General features: G+C 54.9%; 1 protein-coding gene across 5 annotated transcripts in view; it reads right to left on the bottom strand.

Annotated features, from left to right (window-relative positions):
• Positions 1-19,165, bottom strand: part of OSBPL1A (oxysterol binding protein like 1A) — a 138,097-nt gene that overhangs the window by 47,469 nt on the left and 71,463 nt on the right. For 3 of the 5 annotated variants that reach the window (XM_068165472.1, XM_068165477.1, XM_068165473.1), the window contains one exon: positions 4,562-4,724. In XM_068165472.1, coding sequence (XP_068021573.1) covers positions 4,562-4,724 — 163 coding nt within the window. Of the gene's footprint in view, positions 1-4,069; positions 4,086-4,561; positions 4,725-10,860; positions 10,880-19,165 lie in introns of those variants that run through there. The other 2 variants (XM_068165474.1, XM_068165476.1) reach the window with 2 other exon arrangements.

Raw genomic sequence — 19,165 nt, 5'->3', positions numbered from 1 at the left:
TGAGTCCAACCTATCAGCCCTTAAAGATCATCCAGTCCCAACCCCCCAGATGTGTCCATTGATCCCCAAGCAGTATCACTGAGCTCAGTAGCAGACTGCAAGTCAGGTTTAGCACAACCTCTGAAGGGCAAAGTCCCAGGAGTTCATTTTTCTAGAGACACAAAATTTCAGCTTCTGGCAATCAGGGCTCCCTGCTCTGATGATATTTGTGCTCACATCTCCTGTCTCATTAGCCCAAGAAACAAGATCCCCATTCCCAATCTCTGAGCCAGTGGCACAGACCCCCAGCTGCCCTGGGCTCACTGTATTCTTGTTGTACAGGCAAGAAGCTTTCCAGTGGAGACTCCATATCACATCTACAACAAAGTAATTCCTTCTGTGCTTACAGTGAAAGTCCTACCATGCAGCCAGGCAGTTGTGCCACATTCCCCTTACTCTAGCCACCCTCAAAACACTCTTGAGAGCCCTTCCCCCAAGAACAGGGCTTGAGAGACAGAAAGGACCCAGATCCTGGCCAGCAGGACCAAGGCAGTGGTTGTGCCACTGGGGAGGCCACACCTAGAGCCCTGGGTTCAGTTTTGGGTCCCTCACTCCATGAAAGACATTGAGAGGCTGGAGCAGGTCCAGAGAAGGGCAACCAAGCTGGGGAAGGGTCTGGAGAAGAGGGCTGGGGAGGAGCAGCTGAGGGAGCTGGGGGTGTTGAGTGTGGAGAAGAGGAGGCTGAGGGAGACCTCATTGCTCTCTGCAGCTCCCTGAGAGGAGGCTGCAGGGAGGTGGGGGTTGGGCTCTGCTCCCTAGACTCAGGGGATAGAAGGAGAGGAAATGGCCTGGAGTTGTGCCAGGGGAGGCTTAGGTTGGACATGAGGAAAATTTTGTTAGCTGCAAGAGTGGTCAGGGCTTGGCAGAGGCTGCCCAGGGAGGTGGTGGAGTCCCCATCCCTGGAGGTGTTGCAGAGAGCTGTGGCCATGGCACCTGGGGATGTGGTTTGATGGCCAAGGTGGGGTTGGGTTGCTGGTTGGACTGGGTGAGCTTGGAGGTCTTTTCCAACCAACACAATTCTGTGATCCTACAGAACTGCTGCAAAGCCCTGGAAGGTGACCAATTTCATCTAGAGAATCTAACACAGGTCTGGTGAAGCTGGCAGGTAGTCCTAAAAAGTGATCTGAACTGCAACCCAAATGAATTCTGTCAAATAACTTCAGCCAAAGGACAGAGAACTGCCATGAAAGCTTTCAGAGTGCGTGTGCTCAAGAGGCCTCACAGCTACACAAATCCACCTGATGTGACTGACTTACAGTTTCAGGTGAGAAAAGCAGCACCTCCCCCAACTCCAGAGGAGGCTTTGGACACTTAGAGAAGATGCAGAGCCCCAGGGAGTTGTGAGGTGGACACAGTGCCTGCTCTGCAGAGCCCAGCACTCTCTTCTCTGCTCTGCTTGGCCTCTGTGCTCAGCACTGCTGAGGCCACACCTTGAGTCCTGTGTCCAGTTCTGGGCTCCTCAGTTTAAGAAGGACATTGAGAGACTTGAAGGTGTCCAGAGAAGGGCAACAAGGCTGGGGAGGGGTCTGGAGCACAGCCCTGTGAGGAGAGGCTGAGGGAGCTGGGGTTGCTTAGCCTGGAGAAGAGGAGGCTCAGGGGAGACCTTCTTGCTCTCTCCAACTCCCTGAAGGGAGGTTGGAGCCAGGTGGGGGTTGGTCTCTTCTGCCAGGCAAGCAGCACCAGAACAAGAGGACTCAGTCTCAAGCTGTGCCAGGGGAGGTTTAGGCTGGAGGTGAGGAGAAAGTTCTTCCCAGCAAGAGAGATTGGCCCTTGGGATGTGCTGCCCAGGGAGGTGGTGGAGTCCCCATCACTGGAGGTGTTTAGGAAGAGCCTGGCTGAGGCACTTGGTGCCATGGTTTAGTTGATCAGATGGTGTTGGGTGACAGGCTGGACTCAAGGTCTTTTCCAAGCTGGTTAATTCTGTACCAAAGCCAGCCAGGCTGGAGAAACAACATTCCAGCAGCACCAGAGCACAACTGCTCACTGCTTTGTCTCAACAAGCAAAGAGCCTGAGGCCTTTCAGCAGAGCAGCTCTTTGGGTTCTGGTGGGAGAGCTTGTTTCTAGAGCTCCTCAAGCTCTCCTCGTCCTTGAAGGCCTGGCATTTGTTTCTGTGCCAAGCAGCAAAGGCTGCTGGTGCTGTGCTGTGTTCCTATGCCAGGGCTATACTTGAGCTCAGACTCCATTTTGCCTGGTTTTAGTCTCCTGCTTAAGCTGCATGCTGCAGAGCACCTCCAGTATTCAGTATTCAGTATTCCTAAGGTTGGAAGGGACCTCAAAGATCATCAAGTCCAATCTGTCACCACAGACCTCATGACTAGAGTAGGGAGGACACTACTGTCCACTGCAGGCCTGAACTCATGACCTTCCCATGAAGGGTCTGATGTGCTCCCAAGGGGCCTGGGAACACCACCTCTCTGTCAGAAGCACCACACAGTTCTGCTGGCAGAAGAAGTATAGAATCACAGAATTGTTTCAGTTGGAAGAGACCTCCAAAATCACCCAGTCCAACATCAACCCAACCCCACCATGGCCACCAAACCCTGGCCCCAAGGGCCATGGCCACAGCTCTCTGGAACACCTCCAGGGATGGGGACTCCACCACCTCCCTGGGCAGCCTCTGCCAAGCCCTGACCACTCTGGCAGCAAACAAAATTTTCCTCATCCCCAACCTAACCCTCTCCCCTGGCACAATTTTAGGCCATTTTGTCTCTAGGACCTGATACTGGGGAGCAGAGCCCAACCCCCACCTCACTGCAGCCTCCTCTCAGGGAGCTGCAGAGAGCAATGAGGTCTCCCTCAGCCTCCTCTTCTCCACACCAAACCACCCCAGCTCCCTCAGCTGCTCTTGTTCTGCAAGTAGCCCTCTGCTCACTTGTCAAGCCTGGCATCTCCACCTCATTTTCTACCACACTTAAGTCATTGTTCACCCTCAAGCTTTTGCAGATCCACCAGAGCTGTGTGCTGCAGGATCACCCAACCAAGTGCTCCTCTGCTTCTGGGCATGTTGGCATCACTTGATGCAGTTCAGTTTCCCCCAGCTCAGTACCTGGCTGCTGTGCACAGGACAAGAGGGCAGATGAACAGGAAAAGCAGAGCTGAATTTTGCTTCACCCCTTTTCTCCCACCTGGGACACTTAAGGCATACAAAAAGGAACTAGGACAAGCCTGGCTGAACCCTGTTATGCCTTGTTTGTATGGGCCAGCCTTAACAGCAAGAGGAAAAACCCCAGACCACCATGGGGAAAGCGGGGCAGAAGGCTACCAGCTACAGTTACTCCTCCAAAAATAGAAGCCTTCAGCTTGGCAGTTTCAAACAGGGCACAGAGCTGTCCTGTGTGCCCTCTGGGTTTGCCACTTTCTGTCACTCTGATTCTAGGACCAACACAGCTCTCCAGGGGAACTCAGGCAGGCTGTTAGAGGCCCATTCATAAAGCACACTGAGGATTCTCCTCAAGGGAGTTCCACGTTAGAAAGGCAGAGATTTCACTCCCACCCCCTCAGCCCCTTCCCACCCACACCCAGCTCACGGCACAGACCCCTGCTGGCCATCACAACGGACCTGGCACAGCATCACTGAGGAGATCCCTTCACCAGAGACTGCTCTAGTTCAAGGGAGACTGCTCCCAGCCCCTCAGCCCCTTCCCACCAGCACCCAGCTCACTGCACAGACACCTGCTGGCCATCACAACTGACCTGACACAGCACCATAGAACTGCTCCTCACTGAGGATGCTGAAAGGTGGAGATCCCTTCACCAGAGGCAGAGATTTCCCTTCAAGGGAGTCTGCTCCCACCCCCTCAGCCCCTTCCCACACAGCACTCAGCTCACTGCATAGACCCCTGCTGGCCATCACAACTGACCTGACACAGCATGATAGAACTGCTCCTCACTGAGGATGCTGAGAGGTGGAGATCCCTTCACCAGAGACTGCTCTAGTTCAAGGGAGACTGCTCCCCCACCTCATCCCCTTCCCACCAGCACCCAGCACCCAGCTCACTGCACAGACAGCTGCTGCCCATCACAACTGACCTGAGACAGCATCATAGAACTGTTCTTCACTAAGGATGCTGAGAGGTAGAGATCCCTTCACCAGAGGCAGAGATTTCCCTTCAAGGGAGACTGCTCCCACCCCCCTCAACCCCTTCCCACCAGCACCCAGCTCACTGCACAGACCCCTGCTGGCCATCACAACTGACCTGACACAGCACCACTGAGGATGCTGAGAGGTGGAGATCCCTTCACCAGAGACTGCTCTAGTTCAAGGGAGACTGCTCCCACCCCCTCAGCCCCTTCCCACCAGCACCCAGCACCCAGCTCACTGCACAGACCCCTGCTGGCCATCACAACTGACCTGAGAGAGCACCATAGAACTGCTCCTCACTGAGGGTGCTGAGAGGTGGAGATCCCTTCACCAGAGACTGCTCTAGTTCAAGGGAGACTGCTCCCACCCCCTCAGCCCCTTCCCACCCACACTCAGCACCCAGCTCACTGCACAGACCCCTGCTGCCCATCACAACTTACCTGAGACAGCATCATAGAACTGCTCCTCACTGAGGATGCTGAGAGGTGGAGATCCCTTCACCAGAGACTGCTCTAGTTCATGGTGCTCGGTCGCTAGTGTCTCTAGTGCTTCTGACAGGATCTTGTTCTTCTCCTGCTCATGCTCCAGTTTCAAATTCCTCACCTATAAGTAGACACATGTATGAATAAAATCTCATCTCTCCCAAGAATGTGTAGCTGGAAGCTGTACAGAAAATAGACACCCATGAACAAGTAAATAAAGAAATGAAAAACAACTGGAACCGAAACCATGAAGCTCCAGACCAGCACAGCCCAGTTCTGGTGCCCCCAGCACAAGGAGGACATAGCAGAGCTGGAGAGGGTCTGGAGGCAGCCATCAAGATGACCAGAGAGCTGGAGAACCTCCCCTGTGGGGACAGGCTGGGAGAGTCAGGGCTGTTCAGTCTGGAGAAGAGAAGGCTCAGGGAGACCTTAGAGCAGCCTTCCCAGAACACAGAATCCCAGAGTGCCAGGCTGGAAGGGACCCCAGGGAGCATCTGCTCCAACCTCTCCTGCTAACAGCAGAGCTGAAATGAGCTGGCCCACACAGTGCCTGAACGGGCTCCAGGAGAGCTGGGGAGGGACTTTGGACAAGGGCTGGGAATGACGGAAGGAGGGGGAATGGATTGAAGCTGAAAGAGGGGAGATTGAGACTGGAGATTAGGAAGAAATCCTTTGCAGTGAGGGTGGTGAGACTCTGGCACAGGTTGCCCAGGGAGGCTGTGGCTGCCTCCTCCCTAGAGGTGTTGGAAGGCCAGGCTGGATGAGGCCTTGAGCAAGCTGGGTTGGTGGCAGGTGTCCCTGCCCATGGCAGGGGGTTGGAACTGGATGAGCTTTAAGGTCTCTTCCAGTATCACAGTGTCACTAGGGTTGGAAGAGACCTCAAAGATCATCAAGTCCAACCTGGCACCACAGACCTCATGACTAGACCATGGCACCAAGTGCCACATCCAATCCCCTCTTGAACACCTCCAGGGATGGGGACTCCACCACCTCCCTGGGCAGCACATCCCAATGGCTAACAACTCTCTCTGGGAAGAACTTTCTTCTCACCTCCAGCCTAAACCTCCCCTGGCACAGCTTGAGACTGTGTCCTCTTGTTCTGGTGCTGCTTGCCTGGGAGAAGAGACCAACCCCCACCTGGCTACAGCCTCCCTTCAGGGAGTTGGAGAGGGCAAGAAGGTCTCCCCTGAGCCTCCTCTTCTCCAGGCTAAGCAACCCCAGCTCCCTCAGCCTCTCCTCACAGGGCTGTGCTCCAGACCCCTCCCCAGCTTTCTTGCCCTTCTCTGGACACCTTCAAGTCTCTCAATGTCCTTCCTGAACTGAGAGGCCCAGAACCCATTCCATGCATCCATGAATCTCTTTTTGTGACGACCACAAGGCTGCCACTCAACATTTTCAGTAGCTGAGAAATCTGACAAATAAGATTTGACAGCCTGGAGCACAGCTCCAGTAGTGAATTCATGCCAGAGAACTGCACCTTCAGACTGAGGAGAAGTAGCTACAACCCTGCTTGGACGACCTCAGCCATGGAGCTAGCAATTGGTTTCTCCAGGCACCAAGCTCCCTGTACTAGTCTGCTCTAATTTGGGCCAAGCAGCATCATCCAAATTGAATTACAGAGCAAATGGGAGTGCCTGGCTACAAATAACTGCAACCCAGCCAGGAGCTGCAAACATTTAACCCTGAGGATTACAGAAGGAGGTTAAAAAGGAGATTCCTCTACTGATTTAACGTGGATATAAACAGTCCTCCCTCCCCATGCCCAAAATAGTCCAGAGAGGAGCCAGAAGCTGGCAAGGAAAGCAGCCCAGCCACCAGACAAGTCTTGAAGCCCACACAAGCAGTCAGCTCCAGAGAGGAGGATCTTACCCCCAGCTTTTGAGCCCAGCACAAGTGAAGGCAGAGCTACACAGATTCATAGAAGCGTGGAGTGGGTTGGGCTGGAAGGGGCCTCAAGGATCATCCAGCTCCAGCCCCCTGCCATGGGCAGTGACACCTCCCACCAGCACAGGCTGCTCAAGGCCTCATCCAGCCTGGCCCTGAGCACCTCCAGGGAGGAGGCAGCCACAGCCTCCCTGGGCACCTTTCCCACTCCTCATTTTCTTCATTTTTTTTGCTGGTGCTTTCCCACCTCTAGAATAGAATAGAATAGAATAGAATAGAATAGAATAGAATAGAATAGAATAGAATAGAATAGAATAGAATAGAATAGAATAGAATAGAATAGAATAGAATAGAATAGAATAGAATAGAATAGAATAGAATAGAATAGAATAGAATAGAACAGAACTAGACCAGACCAGACCAGACTGGAAGAGACCTTCAAGATCATCAAGTCCAACCTATCACCCAACACCACCTAATCAACTAACCCATGTAACCAAGCACCCTGTCAAGTCTCCTCCTGAACACCTCCCATGATGGTGACTCCACCACCTCCCTGGGCAGCACATTCCAATGGCCAAGCTCTCTCTCTGTATAGAACTCCTTCCTAACCTCCAGCCTAAACCTCCCCTGGCACAGCTTGAGACTGTGTCCTCTTGTTCTGCTGCTGCTTGCCTGGGAGAAGAACCCAACCACTGCCTGGCTACAACCTCCCTTCAGGGAGTTGGAGAGAGCAAGAAGGTCTCCCCTGAGCCTCCTCTTCTCCAGGCTAAGCAACCCCAGCTCCCTCAGCCTCTCCTCACAGGGCTGTGCTCCAGACCCCTCCCCAGCTTTCTTGCCCTTCTCTGGACACCTTCAAGTCTCTCAATGTCCTTCTTAAACTGAGTGGCCCAGAACTGGACACAGGACTCAAGGTGTGGCCTCAGCAGTGCTGAGCACAGGGCACAAGGACTTCCCTGCTCCTGCTGGCCACACTCTTCCAGGCAGGCCAGGATGCCATTGGCCCTCTTGGCTGCCTGGGCACACTGCAGGCTCATGTTCAGCCTACCATCGACCAGCACCCCCAGGTCCCTCTCTGCCTGGCTGCTCTCAGCCACTCTGCCCCCAGCCTGTAGCACTGCCTGGGGTTGCTGTGGCCAATGTGCAGAACCTGGCACTTGGATGTGTTCAATCTTCTGCCCTTGGACTCTGCCCATCTGTTCAGCCAGGGGAGGGGAGAAGGCTGCAGCTGAAGGCTCAGGAAGGGTCCCATCTCCCAGCCCAGTAGTGTGCTCCCAGTCCAGACTGCAGTGTGCTACTTCTGCCCTGGTGAGGCCACATCTGGACTATTGCATCCAGTTCTGGGCACCCCAGTTCAAGAGGGACAGGGATCTACTAGAGAGAGTCTAAGGGAGGCTACAAGGATGAGGAAGGGACTGGAACATCAGGGATGGGCATTGGAATGTGCTGCCCAGGGAGGTGGTGGAGTCCCCATCCCTGGAGGTGTTCCAGAGGGGATTGGATGTGGCACTTGGAGCCATGGTTTTGTTGTCAGGAGGTGTTGGGTGACAGGTTGGACTTGATGATCTTTGAGGTCTTTTCCAACCTTATTGATTCTATGATCTGAAAGTCTTGGGGTTGTTTGGCCTGCAGAAGAGCAGCCTGAGAGAGGATCTTAGTGATGTCTGTAAATATCTGAGGGGTGGGTGTCAAGAAGGGGCCAGGCTCTCCTCAGTGGTGTTCTGTGACAGGACAAGGAACAAGAGGTAAAACTGGAACCCAGGAAGTTCTACCTCAACATGAGCAGAAACTTCCTTTCTGTGAGGGTGGCAGAGCCCTGGAGCAGGCTGCCCAGAGAGGTTGTGGAGTCTCCTTCTCTGGAGACTTTCAAGACCCACCTGGATGTGTTCCTATAGGGGTCTCCAAGAAGGCTGGGGAGGGACTGCTCAGGCTCTCAGGCAGTGATAGGACTAGGGAGAATGGAATGAAGCTGGAGGTGGGGAGATTCAGGCTGGAGGGGAGGAGGAAGTTCTTCCCCAGGAGAGTGGTGAAGCCCTGGAATGGGTTGTCCAGGGAGGTGGTTGAGGCCCTGTCCCTGGAGGTGTTTAAGCCCAGGCTGGATGAGGCTCTGGGCAGCCTGATCTAGTGTGGGGTGTCCCTGCCCATGGCAGGGGGGTTGGAACTAGATGATCCTTGTGGTCCCTTCCCACCCTGACTGATACTATGATACCTGCCCCTGGGTGACCCTGCTCTGCCAGGGGGGTTGGACTCTAGAGGTCTCTTCCAACCTCTACCATTCTGTGATTCTCCCTCAGTCCTTCAACTGTCCACTCTTTCCCTTTCCCTTCCTTTCTCCCTTCCAGTCCCTGTTCAGAAGCATCCCCAAGTCCTTCCTTGTCCTCCAGCTTCCTCTCTCAGGTCAGTTTACAACCCTAACTGCCCCTCCCCTCAGAACAGGCAAGGACATGACAAGCTCTTGGAACAGATACAGGAACAACTCACAGCTTTCCTAGGCAACTTACAGAGAGACCAACATCAGCTTTTGCAGGCTAATTTAAGCCCTGCTCCTATGTCCTCTCTGGTTACACTTTACATTAAAGCTTTGCTTTGCAGGCTTCAGCCCTCTGAGTTACCAGCACCACTCCCACAGTGGGTTCAGAGCTGGAGACAGATGAGGCAGTGAAAATTTAAGGGCTAAAAATGAAACATTAAAGGTTGAAGGAGATTCTCCTCACCCTCTCTTCAGCCCCAGTTAGGCCACAGCTGGAATGGTGTGGGCAGTTCTGGGGTCCCCAGCTCAAGAGGGACAGGGAACTACTGGTCAGAGTTCAATGGAGACTAGGAGGAGGATGTCTGATAAGGAAAGGCTGAGAGACCTGGGGCTGTTCAGCCTGGAGAAGAGAGGCCTGAGAGGGGACCTTATCAATCTCTATCACCAAGGTTGGAAGAGACCTCAAAGATCACCAAGTCCAACCTGGCACCACAGACCTCATGACTAAACCATGGCACCAAGTGCCACATCCAATCCCCTCTGGAACACCTCCAGGGATGGGGACTCCACCACCTCCCTGGGCAGCACATTCCAATGGCCAACAACTCTCTCAGTGAAGAACTTTCTCCTCACCTCCAGCCTAAACCTCCCCTGGCACAGCTTCAGACTGTGTCCTCTTGTTCTGGTTCTGGGGGCCTGGGAGAAGAGACCAACCCCCACCTGGCTACAGCCTCCCTTCAGGGAGTTGGAGAGGGCAAGAAGGTCTCCCCTGAGCCTCCTCTTCTCCAGGCTAAGCAACCCCAGCTCCCTCAGCCTCTCCTCACAGGGCTGTGCTCCAGACCCCTCCCCAGCTTTCTTGCCCTTCTCTGGACACCTTCAAGTCTCTCAATGTCCTTCTTAAACTGAGGAGCCCAGAACTGGACACAGGACTCAAGGGGTGGCTCAGCAGTGCTGAGCACAGGGCACAAGGACTTCCCTGCTCCTGCTGGCCACACTCTTCCTGATGCAGGCCAGGATGCCATTAGCCTTCTTGGCCTCCTGGGCACACTGCTGGCTCATGTTCAGGCAGCTGTCAATCCGCACCCCCAGGGCCCTCTCTGTTTGGCAGCTCTCAGCCACTCTGCCCCCAGCCTGTAGCTCTGCCTGGGGTTGCTGTGGCCAAAGTGCAGCCCCTGGCACTTGGACTTGTTGAATGCCATCCTGTTGGCCTCTGCCCATCTGTCCAGTCTGTCAAGGTCCCTCTGCAGAGCCCTTCTGCCCTCTAAATGACCAACATCTGCTCCCAGCTTGGTGTCATCTGCACATTTGCTGATGACTGACTCAATGCCCTCACCCAGATCATCAATGAAGATAATCTGGATGAGGGGAGGGTGGCTGCCAGGAGGACGCTGTCAGTCTCTTTCCAGTGACACCCAGGGAGGGGACAAGGGGCAATGGACATAAACTCAATCACAGGAAGTTCCATCTCAGCATGAGAAAGAAAACTTTCTTACTGTGAGGGTGACAGAGCCCAGCAGCAGGCTGCCTGGAGAAGCTGTGGAGCCTCTTCCTCTGCAGACTTTCAAGCCCCATCTGGCTGTGTCCCTGTGTGACCTGCCTCAGGGGATGCTGCTTTGGCAGGGGAGTGGGACTGGGTGATCTCTGGAGATCCCTTCCAGCCCCTGCCATGCCAGGATTCAAGGAAATTCGCCACTTGCAGAGCAGAATTTCTCTGCTGGCAGTAACTATCCTCTGGAGAATGATTTGCAGAAGAAATTCTGAGGCCCTCAGTTGTGCAAACACTAACTCAGCCAGCGTGGCTGCCAGGCTCAGGGTGTAAAGGGGGCAATCCAATTAAAGGATAATTAAAAGAGCATAAAATTGGGCTGCTAATTGAAAGCAATAAAACCAGTCAGACACTTACCATCTAATGGTTTCCTCCTGAACCAAATGAAGGAAGTCTGGAGCAGTTACTGTCACTTTCAGTTAAAGCTCACCCTGCCAGCACCAACATAGCCAATTACTGCAATGTTCATCCCAGGCAGATGTGCTCTGCTCTGCTCAGCTGCTCTGCTCAGCCACCCTGGGCTGCTCTGCTCAGCTGCTCTGCTCAGCCACCCTGGGGTGCTCTGCTCAGCTGCCCTGGGGTGCTCTGCTCAGCCACCCTGGGGTGCTCTGCTCAGCTGCTCTGCTCAGCTGCCCTGGGCTGCTCTGCTCAGCTGCTCTGGGGTGCTCTGCTCAGCTGCCCCAGGGTGCTCTGCTCAGCTGCCCTGGGGTGCTCTGCTCAGCTGCCCCGGGGTGCTCTGCTCAGCTGCCCCAGGGTGCTCTGCTCATCGGCCCCACGGTGCTCTGCTCAGCTGCTCTGCTCAGCCGCCCTGGGCTGCTCTGCTCAGCTGCTCTGGGGTGCTCTGCTCAGCTGCCCCAGGGTGCTCTGCTCAGCTGCCCTGGGGTGCTCTGCTCAGCTGCCCTGGGGTGCTCTGCTCAGCTGCCCCGGGGTGCTCTGCTCAGCTGCCCCAGGGTGCTCTGCTCATCGGCCCCACGGTGCTCTGCTCAGCTGCTCTGCTCAGCCGCCCTGGGCTGCTCTGCTCAGCTGCTCTGGGGTGCTCTGCTCAGCTGCCCCAGGGTGCTCTGCTCAGCTGCCCTGGGGTGCTCTGCTCAGCTGCTCTGGGGTGCTCTGCTCAGCTGCCCTGGGGTGCTCTGCTCAGCTGCCCCGGGGTGCTCTGCTCAGCTGCCCCGGGGTGCTCTGCTCAGCTGCTCTGCTCAGCTGCCCTGGGGTGCTCTGCTCAGCTGCCCTGGGGTGCTCTGCTCAGCTGCTCTGCTCAGCTGCCCTGGGGTGCTCTGCTCAGCTGCCCTGGGGTGCTCTGCTCAGCTGCTCTGCTCAGCTGCTCTGCTCAGCTGCCCTGGGGTGCTCTGCTCAGCTGCCCCAGGGTGCTCTGCTCAGCTGCCCCAGGGTGCTCTGCTCAGCTGCCCTGGGGTGCTTTCTGCAGGGCTTACACTCTGCAGGCTATCACAGAGTTAAGGACCTGCCCACCCAGAGAATCACAGAAGAGATCTGGTGGGAAGAGACCTCCAAGATCATCCAGTCCAACCCCAGCACCGAAGGGTCAACACTAAACCATGTCCCTAAAGCATCAGGTGCAGGCAGTGCTTGATGCCCCCCAGGACTGTGACTCCTGTCCACCCTGGCCTTCAACACCTCCAGGAAGGGGGCATCCATGACCTCCCTGGGCAACCTGTGCCAGTGTCTCACCACCCTCACTGCAAAGGGTTTCTTCCCTAATCTCCACTCTCAATCTCCCTTCTTCCACCTTCAATCCATTGCCCCTCCTCCTGTCACTCCAAGCCTCTGTCACAAGTCCCTCCCCAGCTCTCTGTAGCCTCCTTCAGGTACTGGAAGGCTGCTCTAAGGTCTCCCTCAGCCTTCTCTTCTCCAGGCTGAACAGCCCCAGCTCTCTCAGCCTTCTAAGAAGTCCCTCCCCAGGGACTTTGCACAAAGAGGCATTTTCCTGGCAGCCTGTGTAAGGCACAGCCTGGGATACAGCTGTGGTGCCTGCACCTTCAGGAGCAGAGCCTGAGCTGAGAAAGAGACAGATGGCAACTCACATCCTGCTGGGGTCTGCTCCTCATCCTCCAGCTATGGACTGGCTGTCATCTTCCTCACCCTTGTCACTGGGCCCCACACTGCCAGTGCCACCAGCAGCACTGTAAGCTATCCATTGAGCTCCACAGGGACACTGAGCCTAGCATGAGGCCAGTTGAGTTCCTGGTGCAGGCTGGCTTTCCACCTAACCCTGGCCAGGAGCTATTCTGCACCACAGCAATTAAGAGTCATCAGTGAGCTTAGGTTTGTGCTTGGACTGTTACACAGGGACAGCTAACACCAGTCCTGCCTTCACCTCTAGGGAGAGTATCATCTTAGAGTATGTTGGACATTGGCATCTTTAGAATAGAATAGAAGAGAACAGAATAGAATAGGAATAAACCAGGTTGGAAGAGACCTTCAAGATCATCGAGTCCAACCCATCAACCAACACCACCTAATCAACTAACCCATGGCACCAAGCACCCCATCAAGTCTCCTCCTGAACACCTCCAGTGATGGGGACTCCACCACCTCCCCATGCAGCACATCCCAATGGCTAACAACTCTCTCTGGGAAGAACTTTCTCCTCACCTCCAGCCTAAACCTCCCCTGGTGCAGCTTGAGACTGTGTCCTCTTGTTCTGGTGCTGCTTGCCTGGCAGAAGAGACCAACCCCCACCTGGCTACAACCTCCCTTCAGGGAGTTGCAGAGAGCAAGAAGGTCTCCCCTGAGCCTCCTCTTCTCCAGGCTAAGGAACCCCAGCTCCCTCAGCCTCTCCTCACAGGGCTGTGCTCCAGACCCCTCTCCAGCTTTCTTGCCCTTCTCTGGACACCTCCCAGCAGCTCAACCTCCTTCCTAAACTGAGGAGCCCAGAACTGGACAGAGGACTCAAGGTGTGGCCTAACCAGTGCAGTGTACAGGGGCAGAATGACCTCCCTGCTCCTGTTGGCCACACTCTTCCTGATGCAGGCCAGGATGCCATTGGCCCTCCTGGCTGCCTGGGCACACTGCAGGCTCATGTTCAGCCTGCCATCGACCAGCACCCCCAAGTCCTTCTCTGCCTGGCTGCTCTCCAAGGGAAGCAGCAGAGTCCCTTCCACTGGACACTTTGAAGGCTCAGCTTGCCAGGCTGCTGGGCCAGCTCAAATCTATTGTCCCCTAGAAAGCTTGGACCAGATGATCCTTGGGGTCCCCTCCAACCTAGCTTTCAATCATTCTGTGCTTATTGCAGTGGAACCCCAGGTTTGTAACTGCTGAGGGAAACAGAGATCAACAATCCCTCAATCATCATCCTTAAAAGCCACAGGCACAGCCATAACCTGATACACTGGCACAGAACCACCCAGGCTCCAGTATCTAGGTCAGTGCAGCAATTTGTTCCTTTAAAAAACAGCTGAAGGGGTTGGACAGCCAAGCTCTGGCAACTGGTTTCACTTCTGCTTTGACTGAATGGGAATCTGCTTCCAATCCCTTCCCACAGAAGTGAGTCCTCCAGGCTGTGAGCACTGAATTGAGAGCTTGAGAAGCAGAATGTACTTCTTCTAACAGGCAGACCTCTTTTATTTACTATTACTTTAAAGGAAAGCAACTGGGTCAAGGCAATCTCAAACACAAATATAGGCTGGGCAAGGAGTGGCTGGAGAGCAGGCTGGAGGAGAAAGACTCAGAGGTGTCAGCTGATGACAAACTCCCCAGGAGCCAGCACTGGTCCCTGGCAGCCCAGAGCCAGCTGAGTGCTGAGCTGCAGCCAGAGCAGGGAGAGCAGCAGCACAGGGAGGGGATTCTGCCCCTCTGCTCTGCTCTGCTCAGCCCCGACCTGCAGCACTGCCTCCAGTCCTGGGGCCCCCAGCACAAGAAGGACCTGGAGTGGATCCAGAGGAGGCCACAAAGATGATCAGAGGCTGGAGAACCTCTGCTGTGGGGCCAGGCTGGGAGAGTTGGGGCTGTTCAGCCTGGAGAAGAGAAGGCTGCAGGGAGACCTCAGAGCAGCCTTCCAGTACCTGAAGGGGCTTCAGGAGAGCTGGGGAGGGACTTATGACAAGGGAGTGACAGGAGGAGGGAGAATGGATTGAAGCTGAAAGAGGGGAGGTTGAGACTGGAGACTAGGAAGAAGTTCTTTGCAGTGAGGGTGGTGAGACCCTGGCACAGGTTGCCCAGGGAGGCTGAGGCCTTGAGCAGCCTGTGCTGGTGGGAGGTGTCCCTGCCCATGGCAGGGGGGTTGGAACTGGATGAGCTTTGAGGTCCCTTCCAAGCCAGCCAGCCTAGGATTCTACCAGCAGCCACTTCTCCAGCCTTGCCATCCTATCAGAAGCTCTGCCAAGCACAGGGAGCCTGTTACACATTCATGTGCTCATTCCAAGAGATCAAACAGCTCATCTGGGTCTACCAAACACCAGTCCCATTCCTGGCTGCACTCTCAGCTTCCATGAGATGTCAGAGACCTGCATCAGGACCAAACCACTGCCACTTTCCTCTTTTGTTAATGATTTTCTCCTCCCTCCTCCTCCCCCCCCTCCTCCTTTCTTAAAGCCTGAAGTCTTGAACTGCATGGGCAGAGCCTGCACACCAAGGCTCCTCTGTCCACCCTGAAGACACCCCAGCACAGCACACAAAACACTTGCTTTGTTTGCTGCTGGATGCTTTTAATTCAATGCCCAACAACAGTGGCACTTTTGTGGGGCTGGGGAGGGCCACACCACTGTATGGCCAGCTAATAAATGAGCATCTCAGCAGCAGGCTAGAGCAGCTGCAAGCAAACCCTCAACAGCAACACCCAGCAAGCAAGGCACAGGACAAGCAGAGAGCCCTCAGCAGTGTGCAGGGCTACCTGGTGTAACACCTGAGTAGTAAAGGAAAAAAGACAGCATACCTCAGCTTTAGGCTCTCCTCAGGCTCAGAGAAAAGAGACTTCCCAACTCTGCAGCTGATTTGAGTTGAATTTTACTTCCCAAAGCACCCAGCTTCACTGTTAGGCACAAGAATGCTCACAACAGGCAGACTTTCAAGCTGTGTAGGAAGGAAGAAGCAGCTCTTCCACATAGCAACCACAAGGAGATGTGCAGCCAGGCTCCAGTGGAGTGCCAGCACCCCCTGCACCAACTCTGCTCTGCAGTGAGCTGAGCAGAGGGGAGCAGCCTGCCACTGCCTGGTCACAAGTGGGGGTTTGGTTTGCAAGCTGCATGGCTTTGTCTCGCAGAAATTCCATCCTGCCCAGAACGTCACAGCCTGTGGGCTGCCAGCCATGGAGAACAGAGCGTGGTGCAGGTTTCAGCAGCAAGCTAAGAGCCACTCTGAGACTAAGGCTCCAAGGTGACCTCATTGTGGCCTTCCAGGATCTGAAGGGGGCTCCAAGAAGGCTGGGGAGGGACTGCTCAGGATCTCAGGCAGTGATAGGACTAGGGGGAATGGAATGAAGCTGGAGGTGGGGAGATTCAGGCTGGAGGGGAGGAGGAAGTTCTTCCCCATGAGAGTGGTGAAGCCCTGGAATGGGTTGTCCAGGGAGGTGGCTGGGGCCCTGTCCCTGGAGGTGTTTAAGCCCAGGCTGGATGAGGCTGTGGCCAGGCTGATCTAGTGTGGGGTGTCCCTGCCCATGGCAGGGGGGTTGGAACTGGATGATCCTTGTGGTCCCTTCCAACCCTCACTGATACTATGATACTATGACCTGCCTGCAAATGAGCACCTAGCCAAGGACATGGAAAACTGCTGCTCCAGCAGAACTGACAGGTGTCTGTGGGCATCCCCTGGCATGGAGAAATGCAATCATAGAACCACAGGGTTGGAAGGGACCTTGAAGATCATCTAGTTGCAATCCCCCTGCCATGGGCAGGGACACCTTCCACCAGCTCTGGTTGTTCAAGGCTCCAGAAAACCTGGGCTGGAGCACTTCCACAGCCTCCCTGGGTAACCTGTGCCAGTGTCTCACCACCCTCACTGTCAATTTCTTCCTCATCTCCAGTCTCAATCTCCCCTTTTCCAGCTTCAATCCATTGCCCCTCCTCCTGGCACTCCCAGCCCTTGTCACAAGTCCCTCCCCAGCTCTCCTGGAGCCCCTTCAGGTACTGGAAGGCTGCTCTAAGGTCTCCCCACAGCCTTCTCTTCTCCAGGCTGAACAGCTCTCAGCCTGTCCCCACAGGGAAACTTCTCCAACCTCTGATCATCTTCATGGCCTCCTCTGGACCCTCTCCAGCAGCTCCAGGTCCTTCTTGTGCTGGGGGCCCCAGAGCTGGAGGCAGTGCTGCAGGTGGGGGCTGAGCAGAGGGGCAGAATCTCCTGGCCATACTTCTTATGATGCAGGCCAGGATTCATCTCTAGATTCAGACTTTGTGCTACCTAGAGCAGGGCCTCACTGCTGCTTAAGATGCTACTGAAGTGAAAACAGAGCCCAGCTGCCCCCCCATGAAGTTCTCAGTTTCAACCACACACACACACTGACCTTCCAAGAAGGAAGTGTTCCAGAAAAGCAAATATTGGGTTGTTTTTTTTTTTTAAAGGTTTAATTTTCACCTCCCCTCATGGGACTCAACCCCCACCAAGCACATATCAGTACACATGAATATGTATGACCCTGCTTTTCTTCTAAGCCTCCTCCCCTCCACCCCCAAACAACAGCAACAGCTTCGGTTTCGGGAGGGCTCTTGGCAAGCATGCCTCAGGTATCTGAGGAAGCACCAGAGAAGGGAAGGAGGAGTTCTTGATGAGTGCTCCTGTGACACATCACTGAACTGCAAGTGTGACAGCTCACAGGAGAGCAAAACCAAAGTGTTCCCAAACGGATGCGAGCGGCTTCGCCCTCGGCAGCTCCCCGAAGCACACAAGTGCTTCACACCAACCTTAGTATCAGTCAGGGTTGGAAGGGACCACAAGGATCAGCCAGTTCCAACCCCCCTCCCATGGGCAGGGACACCCCACACTAGATCAGCCTGGCCACAGCCTCAGCCAGCCTGGGCTTAAACACCTCCAGGGACAGGGCCCCAACCACCTCCCTGCACAACCCATCCCAGGGCTTCACCACTCTCATGGGGAAGAACTTCCTCCTCCCCTCCAGCCTCAATCTCCCCACCTCCAGCTTCATTCCATTCCCCCTAGTCCTATCACTCCCTGAGATCCTGAGAAGTCCTTCCCCAGCCCTCCTGTAGGCCCCCTTCAGATCCTGGAAGGCCACAATGAGGTCACCTGGGAGCCTTCTCTTCTCCAGACTGAACAGCCCCAACTCCTTCAGTCTGTCCTCACAGGAGAGGTGCTCCAGCCCTCTGCTCATCCTCCTGGCCCTGCTCTGGACACATTTCAGCACCCTACAGCCACACACAGCCCCTCTCCCCACTCCCCACCAGCCACAAGGCTCTTCTGACAATCCCCTGCTACCTTACCATCACACAGATGGAAAAGGCCTTTCAGACCACTGAGTCCAACCATTAACCTGACACTACCAAGCCCACAGCTCAACCACGTCCCTCACAGAACCACAGAGACATTCAGCCTGGAAAAGCCCTCAGGATCACCAAGCCCAACCATTAACCCTGCTCTGCAAGGGTCACCCCTGAACCATAGCCACAAGCACCACATCCAAGCCACCTTGGAACACCTCCAGGGTTGGTGACTTCACCACCTCCCTGGGCAGCACTTCCAGTGCCTGACCACTCTTGATGGGAAAAATGTTTCCCAATGTCCAGTCTAAGCCTTCCCAGTGGCAGCCTGAGGCCTTTCCCCTCTTGTTCTATTACTAATTACCTGTGAGAAGAGACCAGCAGCAGCCTCTCCACAATCTCATTTCAAGGGAGCTGGAGAGAGCCAGGAGGTCTCCCCTCAGCCTCCTCTGTTTCTCACTAACCCTCCCCAGCTCCTTCAGTTGCTCTCCAGCAGATTTCTTCCCCAGGCCCTTCCCAGCTTCCTTGCCCTGCTCTGTCCTGGCTCCAGCCCCTCCACATCTCTCTTGGGTTGAGGTGCCCAGAACTGGTCACAACACTGGAGCTGTGGCCTAAGCACCACATCAACATGTCATTCCACATCCCCCCAAGGATGATGATTCCACCACTGCCCTGGACACCCTGTTCCAGGGGCTGACAACTCTTTCAGCAAAGAAACTGTTACTAATGTCCATCCTAAACCTCCTCCTTGCAACTTGAGGCTGTTTTCTCTTGTCTGATCTTGTCAATTGAGAGCAGAGCCCAACCCCCAGCTCCCTGCAGCCTCCTTTCAGGGAGCTGCAGAGAGCAATGAGGTCTCCCTTAGCCTCCTCTTCTCCACACTCAACACCCCCAGCTCCCTCAGCTGCTCCTCCCCAGCCCTCTTCTCCAGACCCTTCCCCAGCTTGGTTGTTCTTCTCTGGACCTGCTCCAGTACCTCAATGTCTTTCTTGAAGTGAGTGGCCCAAAACTGAACCCAGTATCCAAGCTGCAGCCTTACCAGTGCTAAATACAGGGGAACAATCACTTCCCTCAGCCTATGTCCAGGCCTTAATTTGCTGGAATTGAACAAGTTCTTGTAAACTTCATCACAGGCTTAGGCCTCCCAATGGTACAGAGACCCAATCCAAAAAAGAATGCTTTACTTCACTGCTTCTTACTTAAGTTTTCTCCCAGTGCTCTAAGCTCACCAGTCACTCCTCTTCAGAGACCCATCAGGTGCCTAGTTAAAAATAGAACAGTGC

The sequence above is a fragment of the Melanerpes formicivorus genome, unplaced genomic scaffold, assembly GCF_026170545.1.
Source record: "Melanerpes formicivorus ecotype bairdi unplaced genomic scaffold, bMelFor1.0.p_v2 SCAF_89, whole genome shotgun sequence".
Lineage (NCBI taxonomy): Eukaryota > Metazoa > Chordata > Aves > Piciformes > Picidae > Melanerpes > Melanerpes formicivorus.
This window is presented reverse-complemented; position numbering and strand designations above follow the sequence as displayed.